The 13814-nt window shown below is 59.8% G+C and overlaps 1 protein-coding gene across 2 annotated transcripts in view; it reads right to left on the reverse strand.

Annotated features, from left to right (window-relative positions):
• Nucleotides 1-13814, reverse strand: part of KAZN (kazrin, periplakin interacting protein) — a 346502-nt gene that overhangs the window by 21860 nt on the left and 310828 nt on the right. The window contains exons 8-9 of one of the 2 annotated variants that reach the window (XM_081307588.1): nt 12268-12318; nt 10897-11020 (exon numbers count right to left, since the gene is read on the reverse strand). In XM_081307588.1, coding sequence (XP_081163714.1) covers nt 10897-11020; nt 12268-12318 — 175 coding nt within the window. Of the gene's footprint in view, nt 1-8727; nt 11021-12267; nt 12319-13814 lie in introns of those variants that run through there. The other variant, XM_081307589.1, reaches the window with a different exon arrangement.

Genomic DNA, 13814 nt, shown 5'->3' on the forward strand with positions numbered 1-13814 from the left:
GTGGGTCAGAGTGCGATTCGAACGACGGACAGACTGACAAGGGACAGAGAGACAGAGACAGACTTTGCGTGATCCAAAGGCCTAGAATAGGGACAGATAGAGTTGATGTAGACATGGGTGCCCTCATGTGTCTTGGGGTTCTCTATGTCTGCCTGTATTTTAGGACAATCTCCCAAAAGCCCAAGCATCTGAGCACGAATTCCACAATCGGGGACACCCAGGCCACTCTCACTAAGACACTGGGGCCTCTCACAGGTCAGCTGGCATGAAGGGCACGGCAGCAGGATGGCGGCTCTGGTGGCGGTGAGCCCTGGGCTGACAGAGCAGACACAGCGTGATGCCCAAGCACCAGACCCGGGCACCTGGCAGAGGCTTTGAGAAACCTCTTCTTCACCCCCTTTCCTCCACCTTTGCCCCAGGACAGTGCCTCCTCACCCCCCCCCCCCCAGCTTGACATCTGCATCAGAATGAGGTCAGCCTTGGCCCAGAGGCCTGGCCCGGGATCCAGTCACAGGGAGCCAGGGGCTACTCTGAGCCTGGAGCCTCCCCCACTCCACTTTACCAGGGTCATGGGAAGTTCGCGGGGCCCCCACGGGGCACGTGCAGATCCTAGGACTGGAGGGTGCTCTCGAGGGTGTTTGGCCCATCTGTCGTGGGCAGGACCTCCCCTGAGAGGGCGAGCACAGTCGGCTTCCCTGAGTGGTCTTAGGACCAGGACGTCACCTGCAGGGGAGCTTGGAGGGGAGGGAACCTGCTGGCTCCTTCACCTGCCTGACTCCCACCTGCCCGGAGAGCGGGGGTCAGCCCCACTCCTGATGGCCCAGCCCTGGGAGGTGGCATGCTGCACCCTTGTCCCCATGCCCGTGACCTCTGAGCACCACTGGCCACACCTGTGGATCCTACTTAAACATCTGTCTCTCCCCCTCGCTGTCCAGCCCACAGGGACAACAAGGCGTGGTCTAGCACCAAGGGTTTCCTCCCTCCCTCCTTCCCTCCCTCCCTCCCTCCCTCCCTCCTTCCCTCCTTCCTTCCTTCCTTCCTTCCCAACTTAGGGAGGCCCTAAGCAACCTGGGGAGACCCTGTCTCAAAAAAAAAAAAAATATATATATATGTGTATATATATGGGGCTGGGGTTGTGCCCACCGGTTGAGGCACCCCTAGGTTCCAGCCCCGGTGCCAAACAGTATGTTTATGTATATAAATCTTTGAGCCTTTCCCCAGCTGTGACCCCTGCCAGGGCTCCCACAGCTCCTTCTGGTGCCCTCAGCTCCACTGACTTGGCTCCTACTTCTCTGGGGTTAAAATTTGGGACTAGAAGTGGAGCCCCCTGGATCTTGGCAGAAAAGCATCAGTCACAAGTGACATTCTGTGTGCCTAGGCCGGGGTGGCAGAGAAACAGGCTTCCCTGGAGGGAGGTGGCAGATGTGTCCAGTGCCTGTCTGATCGGCCACTGCCCCCTGGGGCTAGACCTCCAATGGTGGCCAAGCACCTGGCCCTGCTGCCGCTGAGGCCAAGGGGTGGTGAGGCCGGGCGAGGGGTCCAAGGCTCCTGGCTGAATCCCCTCCCTTGGGAGTCTCCTCCTGTCCCTGGACTCGCGCCTGGAGTCATCGCCACCTCTGACACCTGCCTCACCCTCCCTCCCATTCCGTCCTCCTCGGGCCCACGGTCATTAAGACACAAAGCAAAGCGCCCCGGCCTGGGAACCTACTCGCTCAACCCTGGTGACGTCCCAGCTCCTCCTCAGGCCCTGTGGTCCCAGCCCTGCCCACCTTCCCGGGTCTCTCCCCGTGGCCTGGCACCCTGGGGTCCTGCGTTTCCCGGTGGTCCCGACACCCGCCTCCAATCCACCCCACTCTCGGCCTGAATGGAGGCTGCTGCTCACAGTCCTCCGGGCTCTGCTCCAGGGAGTCCTCTCCTGGTCACTAGAGAAGGTGGCCCCTCCCCCAACACACACACACACACACACACACACACACGCGCGCGCGCACACACTCATGCTCCCACCAGCTCATTCATTCAAGAACCACTACACACAGCACCTCTCCCAGCCACGGTGGATTCCAGTCGGATCCTTACTTGAACATCTGTCTCTCCCACTTGCTGTCCAGCCCACGGGGGCAGCAGCTGGGCCTGTTTTCACCCTACCCCCGCCATCTCTAGTACCTAGCAAGACCCTGAGCCAGTGTTTTACAAAGTGCGTGAGTCTGTGGCATTTATTTGCCGGTTTCTGTGGCATAATCACACCCCAGTGGCTGTCCCTGGGAGGGGAGGAGATGGGCAGCTGCATGAGTGGCCCGGGCACCTGCTGCCTGGGGTTGGTTAAAGGAAGGGAGCAGGGCGGCGGGGCAGGGAGCGGGTCCATCTTCTCCCGGCTGCGCCTCCTGCACCCCTGGGCAGCCTGCCACGCCACCTGTCCTGTCCTCTCTGCCTGTGGCAAGCTGTCTCTGCCGCTGCACTCTGACACGTGGGACTGGGTCGTTCTCTGCTGCGGGGACTGTCCTGTGCACTGAGCTGTGCAGCAGCTCCCTGGCCTCCACTCACCAGGGGCCAGTGAGCGTGGGAGGTGCCCGTCCTTCTCAGGGACACTGGTGCCCTGCCCTGCCCTGCCCTCAGTGCTCAGACCAGCTCTGCCCAGCAGCCCACAAAGGTCAGATCTTCCTGCCCCTGGGAGGTGGCAGGGGAACCCCGTCAGCACTTTCAGAGCCAACAGCTGAGTCTCATTTTTAAGCCCTGCTCCTGCTCTGTAATATGAACGCTGACCTTCGGTGGCCCCGCGATGGCCGTCACGTTGGATGCCTCCAATCTGGGCTCAGAGACAAGGGCAGGCCCCTTGCTGCCCAGCACCTGGGAGCCGAGGGCGAGGGGCCGGAAAGGAGTTGCTTGGCCCAGGTGAGCGCCTGTGGGCGAGCAGGGGGGAGCTGGGCCGGCAGCACCCAGCAACCCTCGGGGACAATCCAGATGGGGCGGCGGAGCCGTGAGTCCTGACCACCCAGCCGTGGGGTCCCCCCCACCAACGCACATCAGTTGTTAATATGAAAGAATCAGATACAGCCCATTGCAATTTTGGCTTCTTGAAAAACCAGGAGCTCTGGACACGCCAGGCTGCCCCCCTAGCCTGGGCCTGCTTGCTGGGACTGGGCGGGGAGCCCTTCTTTCCCAGGGTCCCCACGGGCCCCTCCACTGACCCGCCTGTCTGCCGCTGCGTTTGAAGCACAGTTGACAGGAGGCACCTCAGTGCCAGCGTGTGGCACAGGGGAGAGCTGGTGGGGGACAGTCCTTCACTGTGCACTCTGTCCTGGGGCCTGTCAGACCTCGCCTGGCACTGCACAGGTTCAAGGTAATCCCAGTGCACACAGCCAGGCCTCCCGGGCCTCACCACCAGGCCCCTGAGCCTCACCGCCAGGCCTCCCGAGCCTCACCGCCAGGCCTCACCACCAGGCCTCCTGAGCCTCACCACTACCCTGGCCTGGTGATCGACAGCTGCAGGCCTGAGCTCCCTGTGTCCTCCCTGCAGGGCTGACTCAAGGCCCCGGAAGACCCAAGTGACAGAGGAGGGAAGTGCGCTCAGGAGAGCCCCTCAGTGTGCGGAGCCTGGCTTTGCCCACCAGCCCGGGCCTCCTCTCTCGGTCTCCCGCAGCCCTGGGCTAGATGTCCTTGACACCTCTCTCCGTTTGGGATTTCATCTCTGCAACAGCGAAGGGTTTACCTTAATTTTAAAGAGGGGGAAACGGAGGCTGGAGTGAAGGCTGAGGGTCACATGTCCCTTGGCACTGCCTCAGGGTGGAACCCTGGCACCCCAGCCCCTCCCTGCAGCGGGCTGGTTTCGATCAGTAAGGGACAGGGACCTGGGCTGGACTCTCACAGTCCAGCTGCAGCCCCTGATCCGGCCTCTTATCTCCGACCCTCCACCTGCGGACACACCCTCAGTGTCCCCTGGCTTCCTACACTCTCCTCCCCATCTCTGTGGCTCTGGTCCCTATGGTGACAGCTGTCAGGGCTGCCTGCTCCTCTCCCTGGCCCAGACCTTGGGCTGCACGCCACCCCCAGGGACATCAGCCTCCTAACAAGGAAGGAAGCTGTCCCTGTGCAGGCACGGGGCCAACCTGGGTGTGACTGCCATCTCCGATCTGTCCCAGGGCAAGCAATTAGGCAGCTCAGAGCTTCCAGAGAGTGAAGAGGGCCCTGGAGGCCAGGAGGGGCCAGATCCGCTCCCCGGGCTTCAGGGGTGGAAAGACCAGCCTCCTCAGGAGCCTAGAACAGGGGTCTGACTGACCCAAGCCCGAGTGCCCCCCAAACATGGTTCAGGCAGGCTTACTTCCAACTTTGGGCTCACTGTCCAGTGTCCGTGGGGTGCCACAGGCTCCTGACCAAGGACAGCAGGTCCACCTGAGGCTCAGCAGAAGGTGGGCCACACTTCAGGAGTCTGAGGTGACAGATGTCACTTCACCCAGCCTTGACACCTGGCCCCCACCTCCTGGCTGTGCACCTCCAGGGAAGTCGGGGACCCTCTCTGTGACTCTGACCTCTAGGGACAGGGACAGGAGGTGCTGTGGTCTTCTGAGGCTGGCTTGAGGTGGCGATGCATCGCACCCTCCCCCTTTGCTCTCTGCTCTGCAGGCCTGGAGAGGCCCCTCGCGGCAGCTGTGGGGGGGGTGGGTCTGGGGTTTCCTCCCCCCGCAGGACCCTGGGCTGTCCCAAGAAGGTGGCTTCCTTATGGTGGCCTTGGCAGGTTGACAACTGCATCTCAGGGACTCAGTGCTGCCCCCTTGGCCTCTGCCCCATGTCACCCCCTGTCACTGAGTCCTGCTAGGGACGTCTGTTATACCAGACGCCAGGCCTCAGCCTGGGACCTCCTGAGTCAGCAGGTGTGGGGGGACGGGAGTCTCTGTCCCCAAGCCCCAGGCGGGGACAGGTTTGACAGCCACCCATCTACGGTGGTTCTCCAACCCCCTTTTTCTCCTTTTTGAAGGGTCTATCATGAGACCCTTCAACTGGACTCCACAGAAGTCCAGGTGTAACCGAGAAGCGGGGGGCTTCCGGCTGGAGGTGGCCCGCAGCAGCAGCCGTGGCCACAGTGAGGGACCCCTTGGGGTTCCACGGAACGCAGTTTGCAAACTTCCTAACTACTCCACCCTCTTCCTCTTTGGGGTTGAGAAACGGAGCCCCACAGAGTTGCCTGCGTAAGGCTGGAGTCCCGTCCTGCTGGAGAGACTCTCTGGCGCTCTCCGTGGACACGCTCTCCCTGAGGGGAACTTGGGACCCTGGTTGGTCTCCCGACAGCGGGGGTGAGCCTGGTGTTGCCTCTCCCTGGCTGTGTGACCTTGGACAAGGAGTCGTCTCTCTGTGCCTTGGTCTGTTCCTCTGTGACGGGAGGTGAGTGGGGCAGGCCTCAGGACTGCCCGCCCCGGTCTGGCCTTGGCCTTGGCCTTGGGCACATCTCCTCATAAGGACTCCACTCCTGGGGGCCGGGGTTTCTGTTTCAGGCCCTGGCACCCCCGCTGCCTCCCTCGGTCCACACAACCAAGGCCCCGATTCCCCCAGGGACAAGTCTTCATTGAGTCACTTCAGGTTCAAGGTACATCAAGCTGCTTCCAACTTTTCCCCCGAAACATCCCGTTAAAACATGTCACAAGCCACAGGTCACAGGGCGGCCCTTTCCGGTCTCTGAAGCTCAAGGAGCCTTCACATTTGAGTCTCTGGGGGGGGGGGGCTACTGACCCACTTGACAGCCGAGGACACCGAGGCTTACGAGTTACAGACCTGCTGGAAATCGAATGCAGGGTCAGAGCTGGGAGGGACAGCGTGGGCATGGCCTGGAACCCACTGGTGGGCTGCAAGGGTCCCTGGATGGGTCCCCAAGGATCGCATGAGGCACATCCTTGTAGCCTGGAAGATTCTGGGGGTGTGGCGTGCAACTTCACAGGCTCCCTTCCTCATGCAAGGAACGGGCACTTACGGGTGACACTCTAGAAAGCAACCAGGGTTTCCAACCCTGAAATTCAAGGTGTCAGGCCAGCAGGGCACTTCCTGGGCTCCGACTCTGCCTGGCAGTGTGGCAAGGCTCCTCGGGGCACCTGCTGCTGAGCGGAAATCCCGCTGTGCCCAGGAAGAGTGGGCAAGGGCTCAGCTGCTGCTGCTGTTGCCTAAAGATGAGTGCTCACGGGGGTGGGCTCCTCCGTGGCTGTGGGGGGACAGCGGGCAGGGCCACCAGGGCAGAGGGCTGCATATTGGCCCCGCTCCTGGGAACTGGGCCTTAGTTTACCATGCGAGTGTGGCTTTGGCCTGAAATCTCCACACCCCGCTGCCACCCTAGATGGACATCCTCACATTTTCTGCAAAGTGACACTTGACAGCCATGACTTTGATGTTTTAATAATTTCTACCCTGCAAACCTCTAAGTCGGGTTTGTTTACAGGGTCTTATTTGTCATGCAAAGTCACGGGTCTGACCTTTTACAAAGTGAATCAGTGAATAGGCGCCCCGGGGAGTCTTTGGGAGGTAGGGGACCAGGGCAGGTTGGGGCTCACCCATGGGGCTCCCAGCTGACTAGGCTTCAGAGCCCTTTGTCCCAGGAGTGTGGGGGGTGTCTGATTTGTTAAAGTGAAAGTTTCCCAGAGAGGACTCACAGGTATTTAAAAAGTCACATTGCCACAGGGCTGTCCCCACGGTGTGGCCCACTCTGCCCTGGCCCCGTAGCCTGCACAGTCTGGCCTCAGGCCTGCTGATGGCACAGGGGCACAGTCAGACCCCAGGCCTCAGTCCGGGACCCCTGAGTCAGTGGGTGTGGAGGGGCCGGGAGTCTCTGTCCCCAAACTCGAGGAGGGGTCAGGTTTGACAATTACCCATCTATGGTGGTTCTCAAACCTCCTTTTTCTTTTTTGAAGGGTCTATCAGGGGACCCTTCAAATGGACTCCTACACAGAAGTCCAGGGTGGGGCTTCCTTCCGGCTGGAGGTGGTCTGCAGCGTGAGCCACGGCAACACTGAGGACATTCCAAGGAACCCCTTGGGGTTCCACGGAACACAGTTTGCAAACCTACTATTTACTCTACTCTCTTCCTCTTTGGGGCTGAGAAAACAGGAGCAGCTCCTGGCAACAAGCTCACCGGATGGTGGGTGGTGAGGGGTGGGAGGGCCTGCGCCCTCAGGACCACAGCTCTGGTGCAGGTGCACCTCTGAGGCAGGCACATGGCGTCACCATGCTGAGGCCATCTGGCCAGGGAGAGGAGGGCAGGGCGGGGTGGGCTTTTCTCACTGATTAACAGGCCTGTGGGAGGGTTAACTGAGTTAATCAGGGAGAATGCACAGCACAGAGCCTGGCCTATGGGAAATGCTTAATAAGTGTTAGATATTATTATTGTTGTTACTGTTGTTGGTCACACAGGTTGGAGTCTGCTGGCACAGGTGGGAGAGCCCTTGGAAGAAGCACCGAGGACAGCCCTGCAGGCCACACACTGTGCAACTCAGGGCACCATTCACATAGTAGTCTGGAGAATGGAACCTTCTAGAGTAGTGCAGTGCACAACCTAGGCAGCTGGAACTCTGGCCTGGATGCTCTGACAGCCCTACTCTAGTTTCTGACTAACAGACATCACTGAGAGCTGGACTGTTTACAGCAAGATCTCTTTGGAGACGGGACATAGCCCAGTGGTAGCCTTCCTGAGCAGGCACAAGGCCCTGGGTTTGATCCCTAGCATTGACAAAAAAGATGCATAAGGGAGGTACAGCGGCTTTTGAGTACAGCTACTGAGATCGGGATGAGGGGAAGCCCTGCTCCTGAGAGGGTCCTGGGATTGCAGGTTGGAACCCAGGGCCCCGGCCAAGCCTTTCCTCTCTGGGCCAAAGTTTCCCCCTGTGTTTTCCACTGGGAGTCGGTGGGTAAGTTTCAGGATTAAACAAGTTTAATCCTCGCATGCCAATTCTGTCTGGGGGTGACCATCTGAGGCCTCATAAAGTGAGAAGTCAGAGCTTGTGTCTTAGATAGCTTGGCGCTGTCTCCCAGCGGGAGGGCAGGCGCTGACGCCCCGGGAACCCATCCGTCTTATGGCGGGGAGAATGCTTTTGTTCCAGGTGGGAGGTGGAGGTTGAGGGCCCTGGCTGTCGTCAGGGTTTGGGTTATCAGGTGGCACCTTCCTGAGACACACAGTGGGTCTCTCAGGAGGTAGACCTGGGGACCTCATGGGGCTCAGAAAGCCCGGCGCACTCTGGCTTCAGTCGAGGAAGTCCCGTGGCCTCGCACTTGCCCTTAAGCTACTCTCTGTCCCCCGGGAGGGGGGACCTGGGACGGGGCAGAGGCCCGCTGGGGCCCGCAGCAAGTAACATGCCCCAGGGTCGCAGGCCCCCTCTCTGGGCCTCCGGAAGGCTCTGTCTCTGGGCCCGGGATGGGATGAAGCAGATGAAAGCTGAGGGTGCTGGGCACGGAGGTGTTGGTCAGGACCACGGGGCGGCCCTGGGTGCCAACCGCTCCTCCAAGTTACAGGCAGGCGGCAAGGCAAGGTGTCTCTGGGAGGCCACCCGGGCTCGGCCCCTCCGCGGGCCCAGAGTCCAGCCAGCTTTCCTCGGCCCCTCCCCGTCCCCCGTGAGGACCCAGCCCTGGAGTTCCCAGGAGAAGGTTGTGCTGGGTTGGGCCTCCCCAGTGGGGCACAGCCTCCCACCCGGAGCAACATAGAAGCACTCAAATAACATAGAATTCCATCATATTTTAAAATAAGCTTTATTTAGGTTTTTTTAATATTTTATATTTGCATCCATGCCTTGGAGAACCTTTCCCACGGGAAAGCTCGTTTTCATCTAATGTAGCCCATAACTCATTTGCTATTTGACGTAGTTCTCTTAAATAAATCATCCTTAGTAACTCTTAGAATTATCTCCTAATTTACAAAAACTGAAATGAAAAGGAACTACTAAATCATTACCGGGAGTTCGCAATCTGATGTTCTTGTAAGTAAAGGGGAAAAGCCGTAAAAATCAACAATAACAAAAAATAATCATGGGGAAATATTCTCTAAAATCTCTATGATGCCAGCTCCAGCTGCTCTCCCTCCCACTGGGCTCCGTCAACAGCTTAGCCAACGAGGGCAGCAAGAGCCCAGAGGCACGGTGCCCACCTCTCCCCACGCCTGGCCGGGGTCGGAGGGCAAGGGGAAGCTGACTGGGGGCTTCTCGGTTGGTTTTAGAGACTCTGGACAAAATGCCCCGTCCATTCCAGATGCTCCAGCATTTGAGACCCTCCCTGCTGCTTTCTAAGAGCTGAGACGTTACTGTTAGCAGAAGCGCCACTACGTGGTCTGCACAGTGACCGAGCTGTTAGTCATGAAGGTGGAGGGCCAGGGGCCAGGGCAAGGGAGAGGAGAGGTGGACTTCCAGAGCGGGGTGGGCCTGGCTGCAAGCGCCCATTTTCCCCACCCCCCTGTTGGAACCCACAGCGGGGTCCCCTTGGCTGGTGACACCTCGCTGTGGCCAGTGCTACTCCCCAGACAGGCGGGTGCTCCTGCCAGCCCTCCACTCCTGGGAGAGGGGGTCAGGCAAGCCGGAGACTGAGTCTTAGGAATCCCCAGAGATCCTAAGTGTGGCTGTAGGGACCAACAGGAAAGGGCAGGGCAGAGGGCTCAGGGCTGGACACCATGTCCCCGACAGCCCTCCATGAGGACAAGGGTCCCCTCCACCCTCCACCTGCCTGGTCTATAAACTCAGGGTGAGAGACAGCCTGGGAGGAGCAGGTGCTGCAGGGGCCCCTTGGGGAACCCACGCAGGCCCAGGGTCCCTTTGGTTGACCCTGGGGACGAGCCCCGGGCTGTCTCTCTCTGGCTTCACCCTCTCTCAAAAGACAGGCCCAAGAGAAGGGGATCATGACAGCTCACAGAGGCCGGGTTCTGTCCTCAGATAAACACAGAGGGGAGGCTGAGGAGGAGGTGGGAGGCGGCCCAGGCCCTGCATGCAGCCAGGAGAGGGGGGAGACAGAGGAGGAATAGCAAGCTGGAACCGGGTGGTCCTGGGTCTAGCCACCTGCACCCTACCTGGACCGGCTGGCGGCTTGGCAGCAGCATGAACAGAGAACAGACAAGTCACAGAGACCCCCGCCCGCCCCGCCCCGTGGAAAAATATACACCCCAATATTTACGTAATAATTTAGATAGAATATTCTGTCTTCTGCATTTGTGCAAATAAATTAAACGAAACGATTTCCTCTTCTTTTTCTTTTTTTCCGTAAAGAAAGAAACGCAACGCAATTTAAAAACAGGCAGGCCATTAAAAAGGGCCCACTGGACCCCGGAGCCCCTGGCCAAGGCGCCCTGGCCGGCGGGCTCGCGAGCCTTGACGGAGAGCGACCTTACCCTGACGACGATGGCATTCTGTGGCTAAAGTGACTTGGGCGCACCCCGAGGACAGGGTCTGGTCCTGCACGTGGACACGGGGGGTCAGGGGAGGGGACAAGGACACAGACCACACCCTCGGGGAGACGGGCTCCGGAGCGGTGGTTAGGACAGCGACATGTACAAGCACGGAGTGCACAATAGTCGTGTTATTTACAAATACATAGCAATCCTTCAAGTTTTCAAGTTTCATTAAAAAGGAGGGGAGGAGAAAGGGAGGGAAACCCACGAACCGAAGGAAAAAAATAAAACGAAAGAACAAACCAACATGGAAAAAAAAAAACCAACAAAAACAGATTAACAAACACGACCGCCTCACTCCGGAGACGACAGTTGACAGGGTCACACACGGTTTGCGGTATGTACATCAATTACAGAGGCGCGGGAGGCCCGGCCGCAGCACCGCGCTGCGCACTGCGCCCGCGGCGCACCCCCCGCCCGCACGTCCACACGCACAGACAGCCCGGCGCCCGGCGGGCATCACCAGTCCGCGTCCTCCTCTATGTAATAATCAGGGGCGGTACCATCAAAGAGGCCGGGGTCGAGGGACTTCCGCTGCTTCCCTCGGGCGAAGACGCGCGAGATGGAGCCGAACCCCATCTTCTCTTTCTTCTTTTTCCGTTTTTGGTCTTCAAGATCCTCTAGTGACTGGGGGACCGGGGGAGAGGGGAGGAGAGCAGAGAGAAGCTTAGCCCGTGGGCACTGCTCAGGCCAGCGGTCAGGGTCAGGGTTAGGGACTGGACAAGGGCAGGTCAGAAGCTGGGCTTGGGGACCAGAATGGCAGTGCCTGCGCCTCACCCACTGGGCAAGCTTGGGCCTTTTGGAACCTCCTGGGGACAATATGACCCACCCAGGATTGTCTCCAGGGCACCCCTAAAGCCAGGACGGCATTGAATAAATCAGGAGCTGCCAGTTGGTTGTATTGTTCTTTAAATTAAATCTGCCCATGGCCCCCTGGCGTGGAAAGCTGGGCCACTGCCCTGGTCAGTCCTGGGGCCTGGGAGCTGGTGCTGCTGTGCCCGGGGCCCCCTGTGTACATGGAAGGGGGCGGGAGATTCTGGGAGACGCGGAGCAAACCTGCCCCGGAGTGGGCCGAGGCAGCCACGGCGCCCAAGAGCCCTGGACAGGAAGCAGGACTGGCCGCTGGGGAACAGGGAGGGGCTGGGGCTAAAGGCAGGTCCTAATTTGTCCCTCCCTTTGGAACTATGGGGGGCACCCAGCCCCTCTGAGCCCAGTTTCCTGTCTCTGATGTGGGGATGGCAACAGGGGTGGCGACCCTCTTAACGGGACTGCAGGGAAGGGGGTGGGTCAGCAGGAGGTCTGCAGACTGCCAAGGGCGTTAGACAAAGACGTGTGGTGGCACGTCCACAAACAGGCCGGTGGGGACCGGGCTCCCAGAACACTTCAGAACACCTTGGAGTCCAGACCCCGCCTCCCGCCAAGGAACCTGCATTTGAACCGCTTTCCCTAGAGAACCCCAGTGCAGATGGGCAGGGCAAAGACCAGCGTACGGGGGCCACAGGACCAGAGAGGTGACCTAGAGGCCCCTGCTGACCCCCAAATTCAGACCGTTTTCCTTGTAGCCTGTTCCCCTCTGATGACATGTTGAAACTAAAAATGGATCAAGTTTCTAGCAGCCCAGGGCCCCCAAACCCAGGGGAAGGTGCTGGCCAGGGCAGCAGGACACAGGGATGCTGGGTGCATAGTAGGTCTGAAGGTCTGGGGGGGGGGGCACAGCAGAGGTGGTCCAGGTGCCAGCCCTTGTGAGACTCAGAGTGACTCCGTTTTGGAAGCCCCAGAATGGCAACAGGGATGATTGGCAGCCCGGGGAGGGAGGGATGAGGTCACGGTGAGGAGGGGATGTGGGGGACACAGTGCCGGGAAGCCATGCCTACCTGTACAATAGGGTTGTGCAGGTTCTTCTGAACTGGGCCGGGACTGTCGCCCTACAGCCAAAGGAGAAGAGGAGGATGAACTGGCAGGTTCAGATGACACACGGGGGCACAGGTGGCCTGTGGGGCCTTCCGTGGAAGAAGCCATCCCAGGGGCCACCTTGCCTCTGGAGTGGGGTGCCTGCCCCCACCTCCTGAAGCTGACGTTCCCAGATGGCTCACTGACGGGGCCCAGCGTTCACCAAGTTGTGGACTGGACAGAGGTCCTGGCCGGAGACCGTCTGTGCTCCCCAACTCTGGCCTCCTCCACCCCCAGCACCCTCTGACCAGCAAATCAGCCGCTCAAGGGCATCTATGTCCCCAGCCTGGCTGGTCCACTGTGTTTGAACCAGAGGTTGGTCCTACTGGGTGGTTTTCATAGAGAAATCTACTGTTGTAGGAAAGGCATGATAATGAAGAGTTGGGGGACAGACACCAACTCGGGAGACTAGGTCGCTGCTAGCTTCCCCCAGATAGGAATCTGTTATTTTACAGAGGGGTGGGCGGGACTTGGCCCAGTCTACAGATACAAGGAAAGGCCCCGACAGTCCAGCGTCACGGGCCCGATGACCGGCAGAGCTACACCTCCTACCAGGGACAGTCTGAGTCCTCCTGGCCCAGGGCTCCCGGCGGGAAACTGCACACTTGGCCCCGAGCCTGGGCCCCTGAGCTCTACCCATGGGTCTGAGCTCCCCCTTGTTCCTAGGGAAGGGCAGCCTTGCTCCAGGTGTGTATGTGGGGAGGGGACTTGTCACAGTCTGGATGTGCGAAAGCCTCTGCCGCATCCCAGACCCTCGCTGCCCCTGCTGGGCCAACAGATCATGTGCCCGACCACGTCACCACTCGGGTCTTGACTTCAGCTATGAGGCCCATGAAGGAACAAGCGAGTGTCACTTGGGCCAGCGTCCATCAGCCTTCTCCAGGCTCTCGGTGCCGAGTCCCTGCCTCTGCTCGAAGTCAGTGGCCAGAGTGTGAGAGGACGAGGTGGTCCTTGGTCCTGTCTGCTGTCCTGCCGATGCAGGTCCAGGGAGCGCAGGGGCCTCCTGGGCCTCCTAGCGGAAGGCTGGCTGCGTCCACAGCGTGTCAGGAGGCCTCAGGGAGCCCTCGGGGAGGGGACGTCCCGCAGTGCTTCTGCTGTCCAGTCCCCCTCAGGTCCACCAGGAGAATTTTAAATACGGCCGTGGGAAGGTGCTGTCCTTCAGGAGGTGACAGATGCTACGGGGTCGACCTGTGTGTAAGGACGGGGCTCTGGCTCCAGGCCTGGCAGCACAGGGGCCAGAGATGGATGTCACAGGGCCCTGAGTGCCTGCTGTCTTTGCATGGGTTCTGTCACTCAAGACAGCCCTTGTCACCAGGATTCTTTTCTGGGGACAAGAGGAGAACACAGTGCTTCCCAGTAGAAGGAATTCCAGCCACAGGCCCTGCCGCACGTGCTGCCCCCCGGCCCCATCTCCAGGCCCAGCCAGCTTCGTTTCAGCTCCTGCTGTTTCTGAAAGTGCTTTTCATTGCTG

This window comes from Spermophilus citellus, assembly GCF_964194105.1.
Source record: "Spermophilus citellus genome assembly, chromosome: 9".
In the NCBI taxonomy this organism is placed as follows: Eukaryota; Metazoa; Chordata; class Mammalia; order Rodentia; family Sciuridae; genus Spermophilus; species Spermophilus citellus.